General features: G+C 62.8%; 12 protein-coding genes across 12 annotated transcripts; 7 read left to right on the top strand and 5 right to left on the bottom strand.

Moving 5' to 3' along the window:
- Positions 1-8: 8 nt before the first annotated feature.
- HRD1 (RING-type E3 ubiquitin transferase) lies at positions 9-2,006 on the top strand (the record flags this gene model as incomplete). The annotated part of the gene is made up of 1 exon (XM_060266166.1): positions 9-2,006. One exon carries the CDS (start codon positions 9-11, stop codon positions 2,004-2,006), a length of 1,998 nt encoding a protein of 665 aa, XP_060122149.1.
- Positions 2,007-2,067: 61 nt separating this feature from the next.
- Positions 2,068-2,898, bottom strand: MRPL6 (54S ribosomal protein L6 mitochondrial; the record flags this gene model as incomplete). Its single annotated transcript, XM_060266167.1, has 1 exon — positions 2,068-2,898. One exon carries the CDS (start codon positions 2,896-2,898, stop codon positions 2,068-2,070), a length of 831 nt encoding a protein of 276 aa, XP_060122150.1.
- A 277-nt stretch (positions 2,899-3,175) lies between these two features.
- On the top strand, positions 3,176-3,546 carry RPL34A (60S ribosomal protein L34A; the record flags this gene model as incomplete). The annotated part of the gene is made up of 2 exons (XM_060266168.1): positions 3,176-3,438; positions 3,474-3,546. 2 exons carry the CDS (start codon positions 3,176-3,178, stop codon positions 3,544-3,546), a joined length of 336 nt encoding a protein of 111 aa, XP_060122151.1.
- Positions 3,547-4,348: 802 nt separating this feature from the next.
- Positions 4,349-7,705, top strand: MJAP1_002226 (uncharacterized protein; the record flags this gene model as incomplete). Its single annotated transcript, XM_060266169.1, has 1 exon — positions 4,349-7,705. The coding sequence occupies one exon, from the start codon at positions 4,349-4,351 to the stop codon at positions 7,703-7,705; it is 3,357 nt and encodes a 1,118-aa protein (XP_060122152.1).
- A 32-nt stretch (positions 7,706-7,737) lies between these two features.
- On the bottom strand, positions 7,738-8,476 carry MJAP1_002227 (lysophospholipase; the record flags this gene model as incomplete). The annotated part of the gene is made up of 2 exons (XM_060266170.1): positions 7,738-8,225; positions 8,248-8,476. The coding sequence occupies 2 exons, from the start codon at positions 8,474-8,476 to the stop codon at positions 7,738-7,740; spliced, it is 717 nt and encodes a 238-aa protein (XP_060122153.1).
- Positions 8,477-8,538: 62 nt separating this feature from the next.
- MYO1_2 (class II myosin) lies at positions 8,539-12,533 on the top strand (the record flags this gene model as incomplete). The annotated part of the gene is made up of 2 exons (XM_060266171.1): positions 8,539-8,751; positions 8,775-12,533. 2 exons carry the CDS (start codon positions 8,539-8,541, stop codon positions 12,531-12,533), a joined length of 3,972 nt encoding a protein of 1,323 aa, XP_060122154.1.
- Positions 12,534-12,569: 36 nt separating this feature from the next.
- Positions 12,570-14,058, top strand: PFA4 (protein S-acyltransferase; the record flags this gene model as incomplete). Its single annotated transcript, XM_060266172.1, has 3 exons — positions 12,570-12,727; positions 12,750-13,561; positions 13,586-14,058. The coding sequence occupies 3 exons, from the start codon at positions 12,570-12,572 to the stop codon at positions 14,056-14,058; spliced, it is 1,443 nt and encodes a 480-aa protein (XP_060122155.1).
- A 3-nt stretch (positions 14,059-14,061) lies between these two features.
- Positions 14,062-15,040, bottom strand: PEX19 (Peroxisome chaperone and import receptor; the record flags this gene model as incomplete). Its single annotated transcript, XM_060266173.1, has 2 exons — positions 14,062-14,972; positions 14,995-15,040. 2 exons carry the CDS (start codon positions 15,038-15,040, stop codon positions 14,062-14,064), a joined length of 957 nt encoding a protein of 318 aa, XP_060122156.1.
- Positions 15,041-15,110: 70 nt separating this feature from the next.
- On the top strand, positions 15,111-16,587 carry MJAP1_002231 (uncharacterized protein; the record flags this gene model as incomplete). Its single annotated transcript, XM_060266174.1, has 4 exons — positions 15,111-15,189; positions 15,212-15,615; positions 15,639-16,165; positions 16,188-16,587. 4 exons carry the CDS (start codon positions 15,111-15,113, stop codon positions 16,585-16,587), a joined length of 1,410 nt encoding a protein of 469 aa, XP_060122157.1.
- Positions 16,588-17,400, bottom strand: MJAP1_002232 (uncharacterized protein; the record flags this gene model as incomplete). Its single annotated transcript, XM_060266175.1, has 1 exon — positions 16,588-17,400. The coding sequence occupies one exon, from the start codon at positions 17,398-17,400 to the stop codon at positions 16,588-16,590; it is 813 nt and encodes a 270-aa protein (XP_060122158.1).
- A 172-nt stretch (positions 17,401-17,572) lies between these two features.
- DERI1 (ribose-5-phosphate isomerase) lies at positions 17,573-18,064 on the top strand (the record flags this gene model as incomplete). The annotated part of the gene is made up of 1 exon (XM_060266176.1): positions 17,573-18,064. One exon carries the CDS (start codon positions 17,573-17,575, stop codon positions 18,062-18,064), a length of 492 nt encoding a protein of 163 aa, XP_060122159.1.
- A 21-nt stretch (positions 18,065-18,085) lies between these two features.
- On the bottom strand, positions 18,086-19,894 carry MJAP1_002234 (2-isopropylmalate synthase; the record flags this gene model as incomplete). The annotated part of the gene is made up of 1 exon (XM_060266177.1): positions 18,086-19,894. One exon carries the CDS (start codon positions 19,892-19,894, stop codon positions 18,086-18,088), a length of 1,809 nt encoding a protein of 602 aa, XP_060122160.1.
- Positions 19,895-20,076: the final 182 nt, after the last annotated feature.

The raw sequence follows: 20,076 nt of genomic DNA on the forward strand, positions 1-20,076 counted from the left end.
TTGCCACGATGCCTCGGGCGGTCCATGCGTCGGCGCTGGTGAGCGCGCCGGTGCTTGCGTGCTATGGGACGGCAAGCACGGTTGCGCTCGCCGCTGTGCTTCTCAAGGCGGGCCTCGAGCAGCCCGACTACTTTGCCGCGGCGGCGTGGATTACGAACAGCAACGGATGCTTCCTAGTGCTGCTCAACTTTGTCGGTTTCGTGCTGCTGCTCTCTGGCCGCATCACGCAGCTCATTCTGCTGGGGCCGCTCCGGCGGAGTGAGTCGGAGCGGTTCGCCGAGCAGCTGTGGTACCAGCTCTTTGACATGTCCTTTACCCTGACCATGTTTCCGATCGACTTTGACCTGCGCTACGTCTTGCTGGCTGCGGTGCTCAAATTTACCCAGCTGTTCCACAACCTGTGTGGGATACGCATCGAGCACATGGGGCAAGTGCCGGTCCTCCCGCCGGCCTTTCACACGCGCATGGTTGCCTTGCTTGCGTGGCTCGGCGCGACGGACGTCGCCCTCTGCACACTCACCCTTCTCATCACGGCGCAGCACTTTGGGCCGGGCAGCTTTATGGTGTACATGTCGTCCATCTCGGTGCTTGCGCTGATCGACTGCTGCGCGCTCGTGGCCAAGTACGCATGCGAGTGCTACGAGCTGCGCCAGGACGAGCCGTGGCACGCCAAGAGCCGCTACCTCTTTTTTATCGACTTGTTCTCGGACCTGCTCAAGTTTATTACCTATCCGCTGTGCTACGGCCTGTTTATCTACTTTGGCGCGAAGCGCGCCACCTTCTTCCTGCCGTTCAGCGCGGTGCGCGACTTTGGGTTCCTGGGCTTTTCGCTGTTCAAAAAGGTGCGCGAGCTGATGCGCTTCCGCGCAGCGACGCGCGACATGGAGACGCGGTACCCGACACTCTCGCAAGAAGAAGTGCAGGCACTGCAGGACCCGACGTGCATCATCTGCCGGGAGGAGCTGGTCGTCGTCGAGACGACCACCGACGACAACAATGTCCCCAAGAAGCTCGTGTGCGGACACGCATTCCACTTCCGCTGCCTGCACTCGTGGCTCGAGCGGCAGCAGAGCTGCCCGACGTGCCGCCGAAATGTGCTCGAAGACCCGCGCGAGGAGCCGCACGGCACGCAGGGCGAGCACGCGCACGCGGGCGCCGCTCCGGCGCAGGACGAGGGGGCAGGCGAGCCGGCAGACGCGCCGCAGCGCGGCCCAGCTACGCTGCAAGGGCTCCTGACCCGTTTTCCAGCTGCGCCAGGACCTGCGGCCGGTCAGGCGCCGAGGAACGAGGCACTGTTTGCGTCGCCCAGCGCTGCGGCGCGTGCTATGCTCGACTCGCCGCACCTGGATCCCCGGACGGTCGATGGGCACGCGCCGGCTGCCGGTCCTAGTAGGACGGTGACTGCCGAAACGGATTCGGACGGTGTGGCACCCCAAAGTGGTGCGGCTGACACAGCGGATCCATCGAGGCCTCCGGAAGACGCACGCGAGGCGGTGCGCCGTGCCACACTTGCGCGTTTTGGAACGCTTTCCAAAAAGGATGTGGCTCCTGCGGCCGACGTGCCTACACCGAGTCGGGCCCCCGACCTTGCGGCGCCCACCGTACCTGCATGTGAACCGATCACTTTGGATGCGTCGCACACGGCGCCTGTCGAACAGGGTCCTGCCGAGCAGGTCGATCATGGATCCGCTGCGCCCGCGGCGCCTGCTACTGCCTCCGCCGCGCCCGCGGCTGGGGCTGCCGGTGCACCCCCGGCGGCGCCGATGCTGATTCCCTTGTTCGACCCGGCAACCGTCCCCAACTTTGCTCCGACACACACGGCGCATGCGCTTCCGGGCTGGGTAGGCACCTCCCCTCCTGCGTCTGCGTCTCACGATACCCAACTGCACGAGCAGCTGCGGCTCTTGCAAGAGTCGCAAATCCAGATGCAGCAATCCATCGCGCGGCTGGCCGATGCGCTACAGTCTTCTGACAAAGGCAAAGCACGCACTAGCGAGGAGACATAGTACATTTTATGGAATTCCCTATTCCGCGCGGAGTTTTGGTATGGTGCGCAGCGCCGAGCGTCTACTTCTTCTTGGGCGTCTTGAGCTTGATCTGCTCGTCGTTAATAAAGATGCCCTTGCCCTTGTACGGTTCGGGTTTCCGGAGGTGGCGGATCTGCTGAGCAAACTGGCCCAGGAGCTCCTTGTTGGCGCTGCGCAGAATAATGGTCGTAGGCTGCGGCGTAGTCGCCTTGATCCCATACGGCACCGAGATCAATTTCGGGTCCGAGAAGCCGAGACGCAGGTGCAGGCGCTCGTTCGGACCCGAGGCCTTGACGAGGCGCTCAGCGCGCTCGATCTCTGTGCTCTTTTGGTCCGGCGCGTACCAGTGGCCACGGCCGCGCTCAAGCTCGACCTGGAGCGGATGCTTGCGGGGCAGCGGATCCGCCTCAACGCTTGCACGATAACCGACACCGACGAGGCGCAGGCGCACCTCGTGGCCTTCCTCGACGCCCTTGACGGCGTTGGCGGTGAGCGCGCGCGTCAGGCCCCAGATGCCACGCTGGACCTTGGCCTTCTCGTCCTCGATGCCAAAAGCGACCGTGCGCTCCTTGGTCTCGTCGTTCGTGGCCCACTTCACACGAACAAAGTGGTGAAGCGGCACGATTACCTCGCCGTTCGGGCCGCTAAAGACCATCGTCTTGGCCTTGCGCAAGAGGCCCGAGAGCGGACGCGTAGGCCGAGGCTGCGGCGCAAAGTCGAGCACAGACACGGTAGTCGTCGGCGGCACCTTGACCGGCTCATTGCGAGTGTGCGCGCTGCGCACAATGTTCATCGAATGGACCTTGGGCATGCGCGGCATCGCGCGCGCGCACGGCTGCAGCGCGGCCCACATGCTTCGCGAGACGTCCATCGCGCTGGCCGAGAGGCTGCACGGCCGTTGTGCCGCGTGGCACTTGGATGACTAAATATTCAAAACTGTATGCATGCACGTGATAACAAGAAAGCCTCCTTCGGTGTCGAGCGCCTCGCTGTGGTTCTCACCAACGCTCACGTTTGTTGCTGTATACCAAGGTAGGTCTTTTTGCTGCCGCAGGGGGGGACGTGCTATGTACGTGCACGACATGGCATGTACACTACCTCTTCGTGTGGCAGGCCTCTATTTTTTTTCGGACGCTAACGCACGACAGATGGCTCAGCGGCTCACTCTGCGCACGCGCAACTCCTACAACACCAAGTCGAACCGCCGACGGGTCGTCAAGACCCCCAACGGTGACATCCGTTACCTTCACATCAACAAGCTCCCCACCTCGCCCAAGTGCGGTGACTGCCACACCGCTCTCCCCGGTGTGAAGGCGGTGCGCCCCCGTGCGTACGCGACCCTGAGCAAGCGCGAGAAGACCGTCCAGCGCGCCTACGGTGGTAGCCGCTGCGCGAACTGCGTTCGCACTCGGTACGTATTCTTTTCACACTCTTTTCTAACCGCAGCGTCATCCGCTCCTTCCTTGTCGAGGAGTCGAAGATTGTGAAGAATGTCATCAAGGCTCAGTCCAAGCAGTAAGAGAAACGACCATGTTTTCCGGCTTTGTTATGGACCTCCAAAATGATCCCTGTACTTCCTATTGTCTGCACACGCGGGAGGGCACAGCTCTGTGCATGTAGCGCTGTGTAGGGGGAATTGTGCTTGATAGCGCGAACCTATCTTTGGAACCTGTACACTTTTGTAGTTGTCGAGTGCTCGCGGTGCTATGCGCTGGACTGAGCCTCGTTCGTCAGCGTGCCGAGCCACAGCAATCGGGGCTCATGAATGTGACTCGACCGTCCCGAGCTCGTTCCTGGCCGATCAAGGGCGGATGCTGCGATCAAGGCTAGCGGATCACTCCGCGTCTGCCGTTCGTTGCCGTTTGTATGAGCATGTCCGGATCGCCTACGACTGCGCGCACGCACCGCGCGGCACTCCACGCTTGCTGTGCCTCAGCGCCCCTTGGCAAATCCGGGCCCAGTAAGCCTCTTCTGAATGGAGCCAATCAGATGCGTGTATTTTTGGCTTACCCCGTGGTGTTGCAGTGGCGCTGGGAAAACGAGCGAACTATTCGCCAAGATACGCTAGGGGACGTGGGAAAGCTGTCCACACGCGACGACGGTGAACACAAGAGCAGGTGATTTTTGAGCAGCGTACGCCCGTTTGTGTAACTGTGTATATCACCCCCGTGTATTTCTGCGTCGAGCACGAGGTTCTTGGGACTGGAACGGGACGACGAGCGATCCGCAACCCCACTCGTTCGAGCTAGTACTTTCTAGCGTACCGACCACCCCTCTGCTTTCAAGTACGGAACATGGAGCATCATTCTGTTCCATTTGGGATGACCCAGAACTCGTCGTTCGACTCGGACAATAATAGCATGCTGTTCGACGACGGCCTGAAAAGCACGTCCGACTCGGTGCACATTGCCTCGACCTCCCCAGAGGCCGTGGAGAATGGCAGCGAGATGGCTCACAGCATGTACAATTCTACTTATACCGACCACGACGCTGCGCACGGGACCGCCTCCAAGCGCCGCGCCGATTCACTGGACTCGAATCGCGACGGGAGCAACGGCACGCAGCGCGAGCCAAGCAAGCAGAAGTCGACGCGTGGCGCACGCGCATGCACCAACTGCCACCGCCTCAAGATGAAGTGCGAGGGCGCAGAGAACGGCGGCGCGTGCCTGCGATGCGCACGCAGCGGCCACGAGTGTGTCTTTCTCGAGAGCCACCGCGGCCGCAAGTCGGAGAAGCGCCGGAAGACGGCCGCGATGCAGCAGGCCTTTAAGAAGATGGAGAATGTGCTCTTCAGCGTGCTGCAGAACATGAACGAACCCCGTGGGGCGAATGGCATACCCGGCTCGGAAGGCGTTTCCGAGACCCAATCGCCCATGTTGGTTCCGAATGACGAGCGGGCGACCGCCTCGCTCTCGCCCATGCCCGAAATCAATCCGCAGACGCAGGAGCCGGACCCCGAATACTTTGCTGCGCGTCTGCAGCGCTTTGTCGCTGCGAACGGGCTCGACCAAAAGTCAACTTCGATGCGTAACATTACCGAGACAGCGGTGAGCTTTATGCAAAAGATGGGCATGATGGACGACAATCTGCGCGAGCGGCTGCTTGATCCGAACGACGACCACCACCTCAAGGACCTCCTGCAGACGGTCATGATGCAGAATGCGAACTCACATCCTTCGTCGTCGCACCAGCACAAGGCGTCGCTCAGCAACGTCCCCGACTCGGCACGCACCAACTGCCTGCCCGACAATACGCTGAACCCGCTAGGCTTACTGGCCGAAGCGAGTCTGCAGAACTGGCAGCGCCAGCGCACGGCAGATCCGGCGAGCGGCAACGGCAAGGAGCGCGAGCAGGACACGGTCGCCAAGGACTATTCGCCTCCGGGCAATCCCCCGGACTTGATGAACCGCTACGCGTCGCACGACTCGACCGGGCGGTCAGAGAAGCCGCAGTTTGGCCTTGCCAACGAAACCTACTTCCACTCGAGTTTGGACGCGAATGCGTCGCTGCATCCCGTCGCCAAGGAGTCGGATTGCCCCCCTGAGCTCCTGGCCGAAGGCCTGATTACATCGGAAGAGGCGCTCGAGCTGTTTAGCATCTTTTTCCATCATTGCTCGCTGCATCTCTTTTTGCTCGACCCCGAGTGGCACACGCCGACGCTCGTGTGCTCGCGCTCGCCTTTCCTCTTTACCTGTGTATGCTCGGTGGCGTCCAAGTTTTACACCAAGCGCCCCGAGCTCTACGTGCTATGCCTGCGCAAGGCGATCAAGTCGGCCTTTGACGTGATGAGCCGCGGCAGCAAGTCGCCCGAAATCGTCCAGGGCTTCTTGCTGCTTACCCTCTACAACCAGCCCGCAGAGCGCTACGAAGAGGACCGTACGTGGCTCTTTGCCGGCGTCGCGATCCGCATGGCGCAGGACCTGAATCTGCACCGCAAGTGCCCCTCGCCGCCGGGCAGCACTTTGAGCGAGGAGGAGGAGCGCGAGATCCTGAACCGCGAGCGGACGTGGTACATTTGCTTCTGTGTGGACCGCACGCTCAGTGCGCAGATGGGCAAGCCGTACAGCATTCGCGAAGACTGGATCATCCGGCACGCTTCCGAGTGGTGCAAACACAAGTACAGCCGGCCGTGGGATCTGGGCATCTGTGCACTGGTCGACCTGTTGCGTGTGCAGACGCGCCAGCTCGACTTTTTGTACTCGTCGACGGTCACGCCGAGTGGTCTGAACCTGGACATGGACTACCCCGCGATCCTGCCCTCGTTCAACGAGCAGCTGAACGAGACGATGCAGTACTGGTACCGTCTTGGCCTCGATTCGATGATGCGCGCGTGGCGCCCGATTGTGATGGAGCACGTCAAGCCCTCTCAACAGTCGTCACCCATGAACGGCAAGGAGGGCGAGGGCGGCCGCCCCGAGTCGGACCGTGCCCCCTCGCCCCTTGCGCGGCGCCAAGGCGAGAAGGAAGGCGGAAACAAATCCATGTTTTCGTCGATGCCGCAGAACCTCATGAACCTGTCGGGCGGCATGGAGGACAAGATCCGCATTTCGATGCTGCTTGCGCTGCACGAGGCCGGCCCCCCTGGCGACGACGCGGACATGACCACACGCTCGATGTACTACATCGCCCGCCAGGCGCCACTGCGCTACAACTATGCGGTACTTGTTTTGAACTCGTTCGGCCTGCAGTATGCGCTCGAGCGCCCGTCGGACGGTGCGTCGGTCGACAAGCCGCAGTACCTTGTGCGCTGCGTGCATGCAGCGAAAGAAATCATTGCCACGGTCAAGTACGGCATGCGCGAGATTCTGCGTTACGCGCCCGACCCCACCTTTGTCGCGGTGGCCTACGCATGTGTCTTTTTACTGAAGCTCATCCGCCCCGTCTTTGCGAACTACATTAACGAGGACGAGGTGATTGCTCTGGTGAATTACACCATCGAGGTGCTCGAGGAGGCAGCGGTTGATCCGACGCACACGCCCGCGCTCTATGCCTCATTCCTACGCAGCCTGGTGCAGTCGCGCCACGAAGGCGGCACTGCGAAGCACGCCACCGAGGATGGCGCGCGCTCCGACGCGCAGGGCGCGGGCGACGACGAGCCACACATGGACGGCCAGACGGCGCGTCTCGCGCGCATCAAGCAGATGATGGCGGCACGTGGCGAGAACTCGGCGACGTCGTCGATGCGCGGCGCGGACATGACGGTGAACCCCACTCAAGTCAACCCCGTTGCGGCGGGTCTTGCGACGAGCGACCTGCGTCCCAAACCCGGCACGGACCTCGGCGAGCTGCACCACGGCGCGATGGGCACGAGCCTGGGCATGCCGATGGACTCCCACCCCGCGCTGGACATGCACCACGACAAGGAGTCGGATATGCACGGAATGTCCAACGACAACCTCAATGCGACACTTGGCTGGGACGCGATGCAATTTGCCAAGGCGCAAGGTGTCGACGTGAACCGTGTGCTGGACAACAGCTTCTGGTCGTCGCTCCTCCCCCCCGGTTACGGCAGTGGCGGCATGAACCCCATCAGTGGTTCGTCGCTCGACCCCGCGCGCGAGAGCGACCTGTTCAAGATGCCCCCCTCGCTGAACATGGGCTTCCGCACGACACTGACGCCCGGCGCAACGCGTGCCTCGTCGCCGACGCTGGGCCTCTCGTCAACGTTCCCCCTATGAGTAATGTATGTTATAGCTGCACCTTCTACGAATCAGATCGGCACGACACGCTCGAGCCACTGGCCCAGGTCGCGGATCTCCTCTGGGCAGGCCGAGTGCATCATGCCCTTGTACTCGTGAAACTCGGCAAGCTTGCCGAAGCCGAGCTGGGTGCGCAGGCCCTCGTGCGTCGCCTTGCCGAACTCATAGTTGACGATCTGGTCCGCGGTGCCGTGTGCCTGGAATACCGGGAACAGCTCCTGGCTGGTGCGCATCGCCTCGATCTTGGCACGGAGGGGCATCCACGTCGAAAGCGCCACGACGCCCGCGATCGGCGACGGCGACGTAAGTCCCGCAAGCAGCGCGATCGCGCCGCCCTGCGAGAAGCCGCCGACGACGATGCGGTTGCTCGGCACGCCGTGGCCGTTGAGGCCCGGCGCGCTGCCGTCGATCTCCTGCTTGACGAGGTCGCGGATGAGGCTTGTGCTGCGCATGAGGCCTGCCTCGTCCTCGTCCTTTTCAATGTCGGTGAGCGTATAAACTGTATTAGGATAAGGACCTACTGTCGAACCACGACGTCATCTTCATGCCCATGTTGAGCGTCACCGGCTGCAGCGGGGCGGTCGGGAGGACGAAGCGCACATGCTGCAGCGCCTGCTGCTGGCCAAGCATGCGCGCGACGTCTACCCATCCCTGCGCCGTGTCACCGAGTCCATGGATCAGGAAAACCGTAGCACTAGGGAAGCCGCCGGCAGTCGGCGGCACAACGAGCGTCTTCAGGGCGGCGGCCATGAGGTAACAATACACACCTGCATTGGCCCCGCATGCACGGCCCGATCCTACCCACCGCCACCATGGTCATTTCGAAGCGCGCGGGTGCGAAGAAAGCGGGCCGTGCGGGTGCGCCGGCGGCCCCCCCGTCGAACCGCGGGATCGTCAAGGCGGACTGGCGCGAAGGCTTCAAGAAGCCGCAGGCCGGCGTGTCGGACATGACACTCCTGACGCAGATCAGCAACGAGGCGATCAGCGACAACCTCCGCAAGCGTTTTGAGAATGCCGAGATCTACGTACGTGTCTCTCACTTACGCAGACGTACATTGGAAACGTGCTGATTTCCGTCAATCCTTTCCGTGACCTGGGCATCTACACGGACGAGATTCTCGCGTCGTACCGCGGCAAGAACCGTCTGGAGATGGCGCCCCACGTGTACGCCATTGCCGAAGGCGCGTACTACAACATGCTTGCGTACAAAGAGAACCAGTGCGTGATCATTTCCGGCGAGTCGGGTGCCGGAAAAACCGAGGCCGCGAAGCGTATCATGCAGTACATTGCCGCCGTCAGTGGAAACGATGGGCAGTCGGGCATCCAGGGAATCAAGGACATGGTCCTCGCGACGAATCCGCTGCTCGAGAGTTTCGGCTGTGCCAAGACGCTGCGCAACAACAACTCGTCGCGCCACGGCAAGTACCTCGAAATCATGTTTGATGCGCACGGCACGCCGATCGGCGCCAACATTACCAACTATCTCTTGGAAAAAGGGCGCGTCGTGGGGCAGATCCGCAACGAGCGCAACTTTCACATCTTTTACCAGTTCACCAAGGCTGCTACACCGCAGCAGCGCGAAATGTTTGGCCTGCAAGGCCCGGAAGCCTATGCGTACACGGCCAACAGCCAGTGCCTCGACGTGCCTGGTATTGACGACCACGCAGACTATGCTGCGGCGCGCGATGCGATGAACATTATTGGCCTGAGCGAGGCGGAACAGACGAGCATCTTCCGCATGCTCGCCTCCATCCTGTGGCTCGGCAACGTGACCTTTGCCGAGAACCAGCAGGGCGACGCCGAGATCGCCAACGCCGACGTCCCCTCGTTTGTCGCGTACCTGCTCGAGGTCGATGCGGGCGCCGTGACGCGGGCGCTGACGCAGCGCATCATGGAGACGCAGCGCGGCGGCCGCCGTGGCTCGGTGTACGAAGTGCCGCTGAACCCCACACAAGCCGCGTCGGTGCGTGACGCGCTGAGCAAGGCGATCTACAACAACCTCTTTGAGTGGATCGTGACACGAATCAATACCTCGCTCAACGCGCGCACCCAGGCGGCGAACGTGATTGGTGTGCTGGACATTTATGGCTTCGAGATCTTTGACAATAACTCGTTCGAGCAACTGTGCATCAACTATGTCAACGAGAAGCTCCAGCAGATCTTCATTGAGCTCACGCTGAAGAAGGAGCAGGAGGAGTACGCCCAGGAGCAGATCCAGTGGACACCGATCAAGTACTTTAACAACAAGGTCGTCTGCGATTTGATCGAGGAGCGCCGGCCGCCGGGCATCTTTTCCGCGCTGAACGACGCGATGGCGACGGCGCATGCGGACCCCGCTGCGGCGGACAACTCGTTCGTGCAGCGTACCTCGATGCTCGCGTCGAACCCGCACTTTGAGGCGCGCGGCAACAAGTTCCTTGTGCGCCACTATGCCGGCGACGTGATGTACAACGTGAGCGGCATGACGGACAAGAACAAGGATGCGCTCCTCAAGGATATCCTGAACCTGGTCGACTCGTCCGGCAACCAGTTCCTCAAAGGCCTCTTCCCGGACCGTCCGGACCCAGACAGCAAGAAGCGCCCACCGAGTGCGGGAGACCGCATCAAGGCGAGCGCGAACCTGCTCGTGGAGAATTTGATGCGCGCACAGCCGTCGTACATCCGCACGATCAAGCCGAACCAGAACAAGAGCCCGAGCGAGTACGACGGACAGGCGATCCTGCACCAGATCAAGTACCTCGGTTTGCAGGAGAATGTGCGTGTGCGTCGCGCCGGCTTTGCGTACCGCAACACGTTTGAAAAGATCGTGCAGCGCTTCTACCTGCTCTCTCCCGCGACGTCGTACGCAGGCGAGTACACCTGGCAAGGCGACGCACGCAGCGGCTGCGAGCGCATCTTTATCGACACCGGCATCGCCCGCGACGAGTGGCAGCTGGGTGCGACCAAGGGCTTTATCAAGAATCCCGAGACGCTCTTTGCGCTCGAGACGATGCGCGACCGATACTGGCATAACATGGCGATGCGCATCCAGCGCGCGTTCCGTGCGTACATGCGCTACAAGCACGAGTGTGCGCGCCGCATCCAGCGCGCGTGGCGCCGCAGCCGCGAGGGCAACGACTTCTTGGTCATGCGCGACTATGGCCACCAGGTGCTGGCGGGGCGCAAGGAGCGCCGCCGCTTTAGTCTGATTAGCATGCGCCGGTTCCTCGGCGATTACCTGGACCTGAACGGGTCCTCCGCCGAGGGGCGCATGCTGCGGGCCGCGGCCAACATTCCGGCACAGGAGCCGGTCGTGTTTAGCGCACGCGCGCAGCTCCTCGTCTCGAAACTCGGCCGCTCGTCGCGCCCGAGCCCCCGCTTCCTAGTAATGACGGAGCGCACGGTGTACATCCTCGTCACGCAGCTCGTGAACAAGGTGCCGCAGACCATGTGCGAACGCCGCATCGCCCTCTCGTCGATCCGCTCGGCAGGTCTGTCGGGCCTGCGCGACGACTGGGTCATCCTCAACACCGGCGACGAGGAGGGCGATCCACTGCTCCACCTCGACTTTAAGACGGAGTTTGTCTCGCGGATCCTGCAGCAGACGCGGGGGAGCACACATGTAAATATCGCCAACCAACTCGAGTACGTGCGCAAGGGACGCAAGAAGGCACACGTTACCTTTAAGAAGGACGAGAGCGTCCAGCGGGGCGACGTTTACAAGAGCTCGACCGTCTCGGTCGGCTCGGGCGAGCCGCCCAACAGTGTGTCGCGGCCACCGGCGAGGAAGAAGCCGGGCGTCGTGCGCCCGGTGACGACGGGCAAGCTCTTGCGCCCGGGTGGGCCAAGCACGGATCGCCGCGCACCGGCACCTGCACCACGCGCCGTGTCAGCGCCGGCACCGCGGTCGGTGCCTGCCCCAGCACCGCGGTCGGTACCTGCCGCGCCGGCCGCATCGGCCGCACCGGCGGCGCCTGCTCCGCCTGCACGCGGCCTGCCGCCGTACCTGCAAGGCAGTGCCCCTGCGGCCCCTGCGGCCCCTGCGGCCCCTGCGGCCCCTGCGGCCCCGGCGGCCCCGGCGGCCCCGGCGGCGCCTCCTGCGCCGGCACGCACTGGTGCCGCGCCGCCCATCGCTGGCGGCCTCGGTGGGCTTGCGCCGCCCGTGACGCAGCTGGGTGCGATGGCGCCCGTCGCTGGATCACGCAGTGTGCCTTCTGCACCGGCCGCGCCTGCTGCGCCTGCTGTGCCGGCCGCTCCGACAGCGCCGGCCGCACCTACGCCGCTTGCTTCTGCTGCACCGACGCCGTTTGCGTCTGCTGCGCCGACGCCGTTTGCTGCTGCTGCTCCTGCGGCCCCTGCTGCTCCCGCCGCGCCTGCGGCTCCTACAGCTTCGGCGGCCCCCGCCGCGTCTTCGCGTGCTCCGCCGCCGCCACCGCCGTCGCGCAGCCGCAACCCGCGCTACAAAGCCTTGTACGACTTTGCAACGGTTGAGCAAGGTGAGCTTCCGCTCCGCCAGGGCGACATTGTCGACCTGGAAGAGAAAGAAGAGAGCGGCTGGTGGCTCGTCAAGAAGGACGGCGTTTCTGGCTGGGCGCCTGCCGACTACCTCGAGCCAGTGCCCGAGGCGCCGCCGGTCAAGCCGCGGCAGCCCCCGGTCGCGCCGAAGCCGAAGCCTGCCGCGAAGCCCGCCGAGGCCCCGTCGTGGTCCGCGCCCGACACGAACGCGGCGCCTGTTGCGGTGATGCCCGGCATGGGCGAGCCTGGCGGCTTTGCCGCGGTCCTTGCGCGCAAAAAGGCCGAGAATGCCGCGCGGGGCGCAGCCGAGTAGCGCCATAGGGCCGTGCACTCCTTAGTCAGCAACACGATGGAAGCCTCGCCGGCCGCGCGTCCAGAGGCGAGTGGGTATGTGTCCGAGAGTGAGGACGAGCACGAGGAGGTTGCGCCGCTCGAAGGCATTGAGCTTGATTATACCCCCACGCACCCTCCCCCACGCTCGCTTCTGAGCCCGAAAGAGATTCTATGGTACGTAGTGAGGCTCATGCAGGGTGACGGGTGTCGTGTTGGTCATGGTCTTTTTGCATCTCTCGCCGCAGTTCTTTATAATGCTGCCCTACTACCGCACGACGCGCTCGTTTTCGTTTGAGCAGCTGGTGCGCGTGCTTGGGATATTCAACGTGCTTGTGGCCTACATGTACATCACCTACTACCAGGCGGTGACGAGCGACGCGGGCGGCGTGCCGCCCCGCTGGACGCCCGACGAGGCAATGGCAGAGTACGGCGTCGAGCTCTCGTCCGAGCACCGCCGATTCTGCTACAAGTGCAACGCGTTCAAACCGCCTCGAGCGCACCACTGCAAGCAGTGCAAGCGGTGCGTGCTGCGGATGGACCATCACTGCCCGTGGATCGGAAACTGCGTCGGAAACGGAAACCACGCGCACTTTATGCGCTTTATTACGGCGCTGACCATTGCAGGGACGTACCTGCTCGCGATGCTGTGCCTGCGCGTCGTCGACTGGTGGAATACCGACTGGTACTTTGCGCGCCCGTCGACGTCCGAGGTCGTGATGCTCGTGCTGAACTACCTCGTGGGCATTCCGCCGATCCTGCTCACGAGCATCATGATGTGGTACCAGATCTACCTGCTTGCGATCAACAACACTACCATCGAGACGCACGAGCTGGATCGTGTCATGCGGCAGATCCGCCGGGGACAGATCCCGTTTACCGAGTTCCCTTTCGACGTGGGCGTCTGGCGCAATTATACCGAGATCTTTGGCTCGAATATCCTCCTGTGGCCCTGGCCGTTTTCCAAGCCGGTGCACGACGGGCTCCTGTACCCTGTCTCGGCAGACGAACGTACGTTGCAATGCTCTCACCCAGCCGAAGTGCAGTTCCTGTGGCCGCCGCCGGATCCCCGCGCGCGCCAGCGCCGCCGGCACGACCTGCCCGACTCGGCGTTTACCTATGGCGATGAACAGCTGAACCCCGCGTTGCAGCCGTCCAACGCCGCGGAGCTCGCGCGGCACGCACAGCATTCGCTCAACGGCTCGCCCGGTGCCGAGGACGAGGACGAGGAGTTTGACTTTTCGCCACGCGTGCGCGTGCGCCGCGGCAGCGAGGGCCTCGAGGTGCGCCCACCGCAGTACAGCCGCATGTTTCTCGCAGATCCCGCGCAGGAATCGTCGAGTGGCGATGCGCCGTACGGCAGCTATCTCGAGTACGGCGCCGAGGCGCCCACGGCCCCGGAAAAGTCCTCGCCCAAGATCGTCGACGTGAGCTTTGACGAAGACGAAATTCCTCTCGGCCACCTCGTCCGGCGGCACACGCACGATACCGGCGATCCTATCTCGTAGCGACTACATAATGCTGCAGTTGTCGTCGCCACCCTCGCCGCCTAGCATACCATTGAGCCCGGCGAGCTCAGGGGGCATTTCGCCCAGCAGCTCCTGCGGGGGCGAGCCGAGCTCTTGCATCTCGGCCACTAGGTCGCCCACCTGCTTCTTCTTGGCGGCGTCCTTATCGCTGTAGTCCTTGGCCTCAAACAGGCCGATAATCTCGCCCATGATCGCCTCTTGCTTCTTATACCGGCTCTTTTCCTCCTCACTCAGCTTCTTGCCCGCCTCCGAGTTGAAGTAGGCAGGGAAGCGCGAGTGCATATCCTTCAGGGGCTCGTACAGCACCTCCTTGTTCATCAGCTCCTCCATCATAGAGCTCAGCATCTGCGTCAGCTCGGGCATCTCGCCGCCGCCACCCGCGCCACCGAGCGCCTCGAGCATCTGTGCAAGGTCCGCGTTGCCGTTGAGACCGAGGCCGGCAAACGGATTGCCGTCGCTCGACGACGCGTTGCTCGCATCGGCGCTCGACTGCCGGAGCTTCTCCATTGTCGCCTGGACCACGTCCTGGAAACTCGCATCGGATGCTGGCGCATTCGGGGCTTCCTTTTTGGTCTCTGGCTCCTTGTCGCCCGCGCCTTGCCCGGCAAGCATGCGCTCAAACTGCTTCATCATCTCGTCCTCGGCCACCGCCTGGCTGCCTTGGCCGGACTCGGCACCGGTAGGGGGGGGCTGGGTGCCCGCCTGCCCACCGAGCTGCGCCATGAACGACTCCATGTTCTTGGTCAACTCCTTGACAAATTCATCAGAGAGGGGGTCCTCCGCGTCGCCCTCGCCCGACTCGGCCTTCGGCTCGGCCTCGGTCGTGCTCGGCGCGGCACTCTCGGACGGAGGGGCAGCGGAAGCAGGCTTCTGCTGGAAGTCGTCGAGGACATCTGAATGAGCTAGAGCACCTACCGTCCAGGTCGTCCAAATCTTCCGCCGTTGGCTTCGGTGGGGACATTGCGGTGGAGAGGGAGCCGCCGGCTTCTTCTCCAATCCACGTGGCCCCGCGTTCCCCACCTCCACCTAGGATGGAAGACGCGCTGGACGCATACGTGCAAGGCGCGTCGCGCGCGCCGTGCAAGGTCGCCGTGTCGGACCGTGTGCCAGGTAGGTGGCCTTTCTGATGAAGCGGGTCGCGGGCTGGTGCTCACGGCGGACGTCGAGCCGGGGGAGCTCGTGCTCGAAGTGCCGCCGAGCGTGCTGCTGAACTGCTCGTCGATGCACAAGCGCCATGCGCTTGGCAATGCGCCGCGGAAGAATGCATTTGAGAAGCGGGGGGCCGGCGGGCCTCTGTCATCACACCAGGTTATTTCGTGTGCGCTTGCGCAGTGGCGCGCAGGCGGGCGGCCGGATACCGTGCTCGCGCCTTTTCTCGTATCGCTGCCGGACGCATTTCCCACCGCCCCGCTGACGTGGGCCGTCGAGGGCGGCATGGAAAACACAGATATTTTAAAATCACTGTCGCATACTGCACGCAGCCGCGCAGACCAAGTAAAGAGCCGCTTTGATCGCGACTGGCACCACATCGCCGAGGTAGGTGCGCCCAGCTGACGCAGATCACGTCCCAGGCCATGTACCAGGACATTTGGGCGTCGATGGGCATGTGTGGCACAGCACCGACAATATCCCAGCACGACTTTTTATGGGGCTGGATGTGCACCAACTCGCGCTGTGTCTACATGGACTTGGGGTATGCACAGCACCCGGACAACTTTACGCTTGCGCCGCTACTTGATATGGCGAATCACACGGCCGTGCCGTGGCTTGAATGCAAGGTGCGCTACGATGTGCGTGGTGGCCTCGAGCTCCTTGCACCGAGCCAGCCCCGGCCAGAGCGCGCTGGGCGGCAGGGCTGGCGCAAGGGCGACGAGGTCTGCATTACGTACGGCGCGCACGCGAACACGACGCTCCTTGCCGAGTACGGGTTCGTGCTCCCCGCGGATCTGCATCCCGACGATGCGTACTATACCGGGAATCGGTACAATGACGTCCTGCTCGACGAGGCCATCATCACTCTGCTGGATACCCAAGGCGATGTGGGGCAGTGGAAGCGTGAACTGCTCGAGAGCGAGGGTTACTGGGCGTAGGTTTTCTGGCTGACGCAGCGACTATTCCATCCATCCCTCCCCCGCACCGGCGCATCCGTCGCACCGCCTACACACGGCGCTGCGCCTGGTCTGTATGGAGATCGACGAAGCGAAACGCCAAAAGACGCCGGGCGCACGGCCCGAGTCACGTACACGCACCGATGCCGAGCGCGTATGGCGCCTCGTCACGCGCGGGGGCCGCGAGTCGATCTCGTCTGCCAACGAAGATGCGGTGCGCAAGCAACTCAGCACGCTATGCAATGCGCTGCACGCGTCCCATGCCCAAAAGCTAGCCATGCTTGCTTCTATACAGGGTACTGATCCCGAGGCAATACGCATCGTACAGCAGGTGCTCTATGAAGAGCAGCGCATTGCGGAGCTAGTCCGTATTTCCGCTGAAAAAGGCGACGCGTGGTAATTAGGTAGCCTTTTCCTTCGGCGCGAAGCGCTTTTGCACGGCCTTGACCATCTTGGAGAACCAATAGTAGTTGAGCGTGTTGAGCACCATAAGGCCGATCGTGTAAAAGAGCTTGTAGCTCAGCGGCACAGGATGCGCGAGGAGATGCGACGGCGTCCAGACCGAGCTGATCAGGCGATACGAGATGACCACGCCCAGCACGAGGCGTACCGAGATGTACGTACCGAGCAGGAAGAACGCATTAATGAGCTGTGCGCGCGATCCCGTCTTGCCGAGCTTGTCAAAGAACCAGTGAATGTTGAGGAACGGCGTGCTGGCCTCCCAGATGAGGATGCCGAGGCCGTCAAACATGAGGAAGGGATGGTAGACAAAGACCGCCGCCGTCATGGCCAGCGCGCCGTGCACCACAAACTGCAGGGACTCGAAGCGCGCCGACTGGATCACGTCCCACATAAAGTAGCCGAGAGACACGGCGTACATCTCGCCGACGGTGTAGTCGTAGCCCCACACCAGGTCGGTCTTGCTCTCGTCGACGTTGAGCCAAAAGTAGAGCGCAAGCGGCGAAATGATGGACGAGTGGATCAGCGAGACAAAGTGCATGTCCCACTGCACGCGCTTGCGCGCGCTCATTGCGCGCATCGTCTTGGGAAAGAGTATCGGCGAGACGCCGGCCGACAGCAGCTGGACAGAGTACCACAGGAGCAGCGAGCGGATCACCGTAGCCACATGGTTCGGGAAGTACGGAAGTCCGAGCTGCTCACAGTAGGGTGTCGTCCAGATGCGGAGCTTGTCCGAAAGATGGACACTATTCATTGTCGTCTTCCGAAATGAACCCGGCGGGAACCGGCCCTAAAAAAGATCGGGCTGTCATCGGGAAAAGTCCCATGATGCGGGGTAAAGGGTTGGGTACGGTGGCGGGGTCAGGAGGAAGGGAGTGCTGCCCTATAAAGCAGGCCGTGTTTGCCACAGCACCCCACCAAACACTATGGCAGCTATCCAGTCACCCCTTAAGATTGTCGTCGGTTCCGACGAGGCCGGCGTTGACTACAAAGACGCCATCAAAGCCCTCATGGAGCAAGACAAGCGCGTCGCCCATGTCATCGACGTCGGCGTGAACAACGCGAGCGACAAAACCATGTATCCCCACATTGCGGTGCACGCTGCGCGGATGGTCGCGAATGGCGAGGCGGACCGCGGCCTGCTGATATGCGGCACGGGCCTCGGCATGGCCATTAGCGCGAACAAGGTGCACGGCGTCCGTGCAGTGACCGCGCACGATAGCTTTAGCGTCGAGCGCAGTGTGCTGAGCAACGACGCGCAGATATTGTGCATGGGCCAGCGCGTGGTCGGCCTCGAGCTTGCCAAACGTCTCGCAAGAGAGTGGCTGGGCTACGTCTTCGACCCGCAGAGCGGCAGCGGACCCAAGGTCGATGCCATCAAGTCGTACGACGCCAACGGGAAAGTCGCGGCTGTCTAACAGATAACTATCACATAGGGTTTAGAACATGTTCGAAATAGCACTCAGCACCGCCTTGAGACTGGTGGCGGTGATGTCTGCGTCGATGCCGACGCCCCAGAAGCCGGGCGCCTTGTTCGCACCGAGCTTCTCGCTGTCATCGGCGCGCACCAGCTCGACGTACGAGGCGGCCTGCGCGCGCGACTGACCACGCTTCTCCGATGCGTTGCTGCCGATCTGCGCGGCGTCCGCACGGACCGCATGCTCGCTGTACTCGCGCACATTGGCCGAGACGTTGAACTCCCTCTCGATCGCGTCGAGCAGGGCCGAGATGGGGCCGTTGCCCTTGCCGCTCACCTCGTGCGTCTTGTCGTTGTGGACGATCTTGCCACGGAAAGTGCGCAGGCGCGGCGTCGAGAGGTCTCCGGTCGAGTCGCCCAGCGACTCCTCCTCCGACAGCGTAAAGTTGCGCAGGGCAAACTTGCCCTCGTTCTTGCCCTTGCCCGGGAGAGGCAGGTGGTAGGTGTCGCAGAACGCCGTGGTGATGACGTCCGTCGACATCTCCTTGCTGGTCTCGTCGGCGATCGTCTGGATCACCTGGTAGAACGCCACCTGCATGCGGCGCGGAAGCTCGACGCCGAGGCCCTGGTTCAGCAGGTAGGCGATACCGCCCTTGCCGCTCTGGCTGTTGACGCGGATCACCGCCTCGTACGTCAGGCCGAGGTCGCGGGGGTCGACCGGGAGGTAGGGCATGCTCCAGACAGGGTCGCCCGCCTTGTTGCGCTTCTCCTGGGCGTTGAAGCCTTTCTTAATGGCGTCCTGGTGCGAGCCGCTAAAGGCGGTCATCACCAGCTCGCCTGCGTAAGGGTGACGCGGGTGGACCGGCAGGTCGTTGCAGCCGGTCACGACCTCGATCAGCGACGGGAGGTCGCTCAGGTCCAGGGGACCCGGCTGGACGCCCTGCGAGAAGAGGTTTAGGCCGAGCGTAACCAGGTCGACGTTGCCGGTGCGCTCACCGTTGCCAAACAGGCAGCCCTCGATACGGTCACCACCGGCAAGCAGGCCGAGCTCGGCGGCGGCGATACCACAACCGCGGTCGTTGTGCGGGTGCAGCGACACCTCGATCTCCTCGCGGTTGGTAATGTTGCGGCAGAAGTACTCGATCATGTCGGCGTAGTGGTTGGGCGGCCCAATCTCGACGGTCGCCGGCAGGTTAAAGATGATCTTGTTGTCCTTGGACGCCTTTCCCCACGCCTTGCGCACGGACTCGCACAGCTCGATCGCATAGTCCGGCTCGGTCTGCGTAAAGGTCTCGGGCGAGTACTCGTAGCGGAAGGTCGTCCCGCCGTTCTCTGGCTTGCTGTAGTGGTCCATCAGCTCCGAGACGAGCTTGGTGTGGCGCACGGCCAGGTCCGTGGTCTTGGCCTGGTCGTTGCCAAACACCACCTCACGGAAGAGGGGCGAGGAAGCGTTGTACATGTGGAGAATGACGTGCTTCGCGTCCTTGACCGCCTCAAAGGTGCGGCGGATGAGTTCCTCGCGCGCCGGCGTCAGGACCTGGATCCAGACGTCGTCCGGGACCATGCCCGACTCGATGATCTTGCGCACAAAGCCAAAGTCGGTGTCACTCGCCGATGGGAATGCCACCTCGATCTCCTTGAAGCCCACCTCGACGAGCTTCTTGAAGAAGAGCAGCTTCTGGTCTTCGGTCATGGGGTTGGCCAGCGCCTGGTTACCGTCGCGCAGGTCGACAGACGTCCAAATCGGAGAGGTGCGCTGCACCTTTGACGGCCATTGCCGGTCCTTCAGCTCCAGCGGCTGATACGGCTTGTACTTCTGCCCTGGATCCATTGTCGTTGCGAGCGCCTACCTTCTGACTCTTCTCTGGCTGACTCACCCTCGTGGCAAATTGCTGACTCAGCAAGACCCTGAGCGGCCGAACGTTCCGTCACGTGGCGTGCCCGGGCCAGGCGAGACCCTGCTGTGAAGGGTGGGGTGCAGCCCGCTGCCCTAGCCCTTGTTCTTCCACCTCG

This window comes from Malassezia japonica, chromosome 3 (assembly GCF_029542785.1).
Source record: "Malassezia japonica chromosome 3, complete sequence".
Classification (NCBI taxonomy): Eukaryota; Fungi; Basidiomycota; class Malasseziomycetes; order Malasseziales; family Malasseziaceae; genus Malassezia; species Malassezia japonica.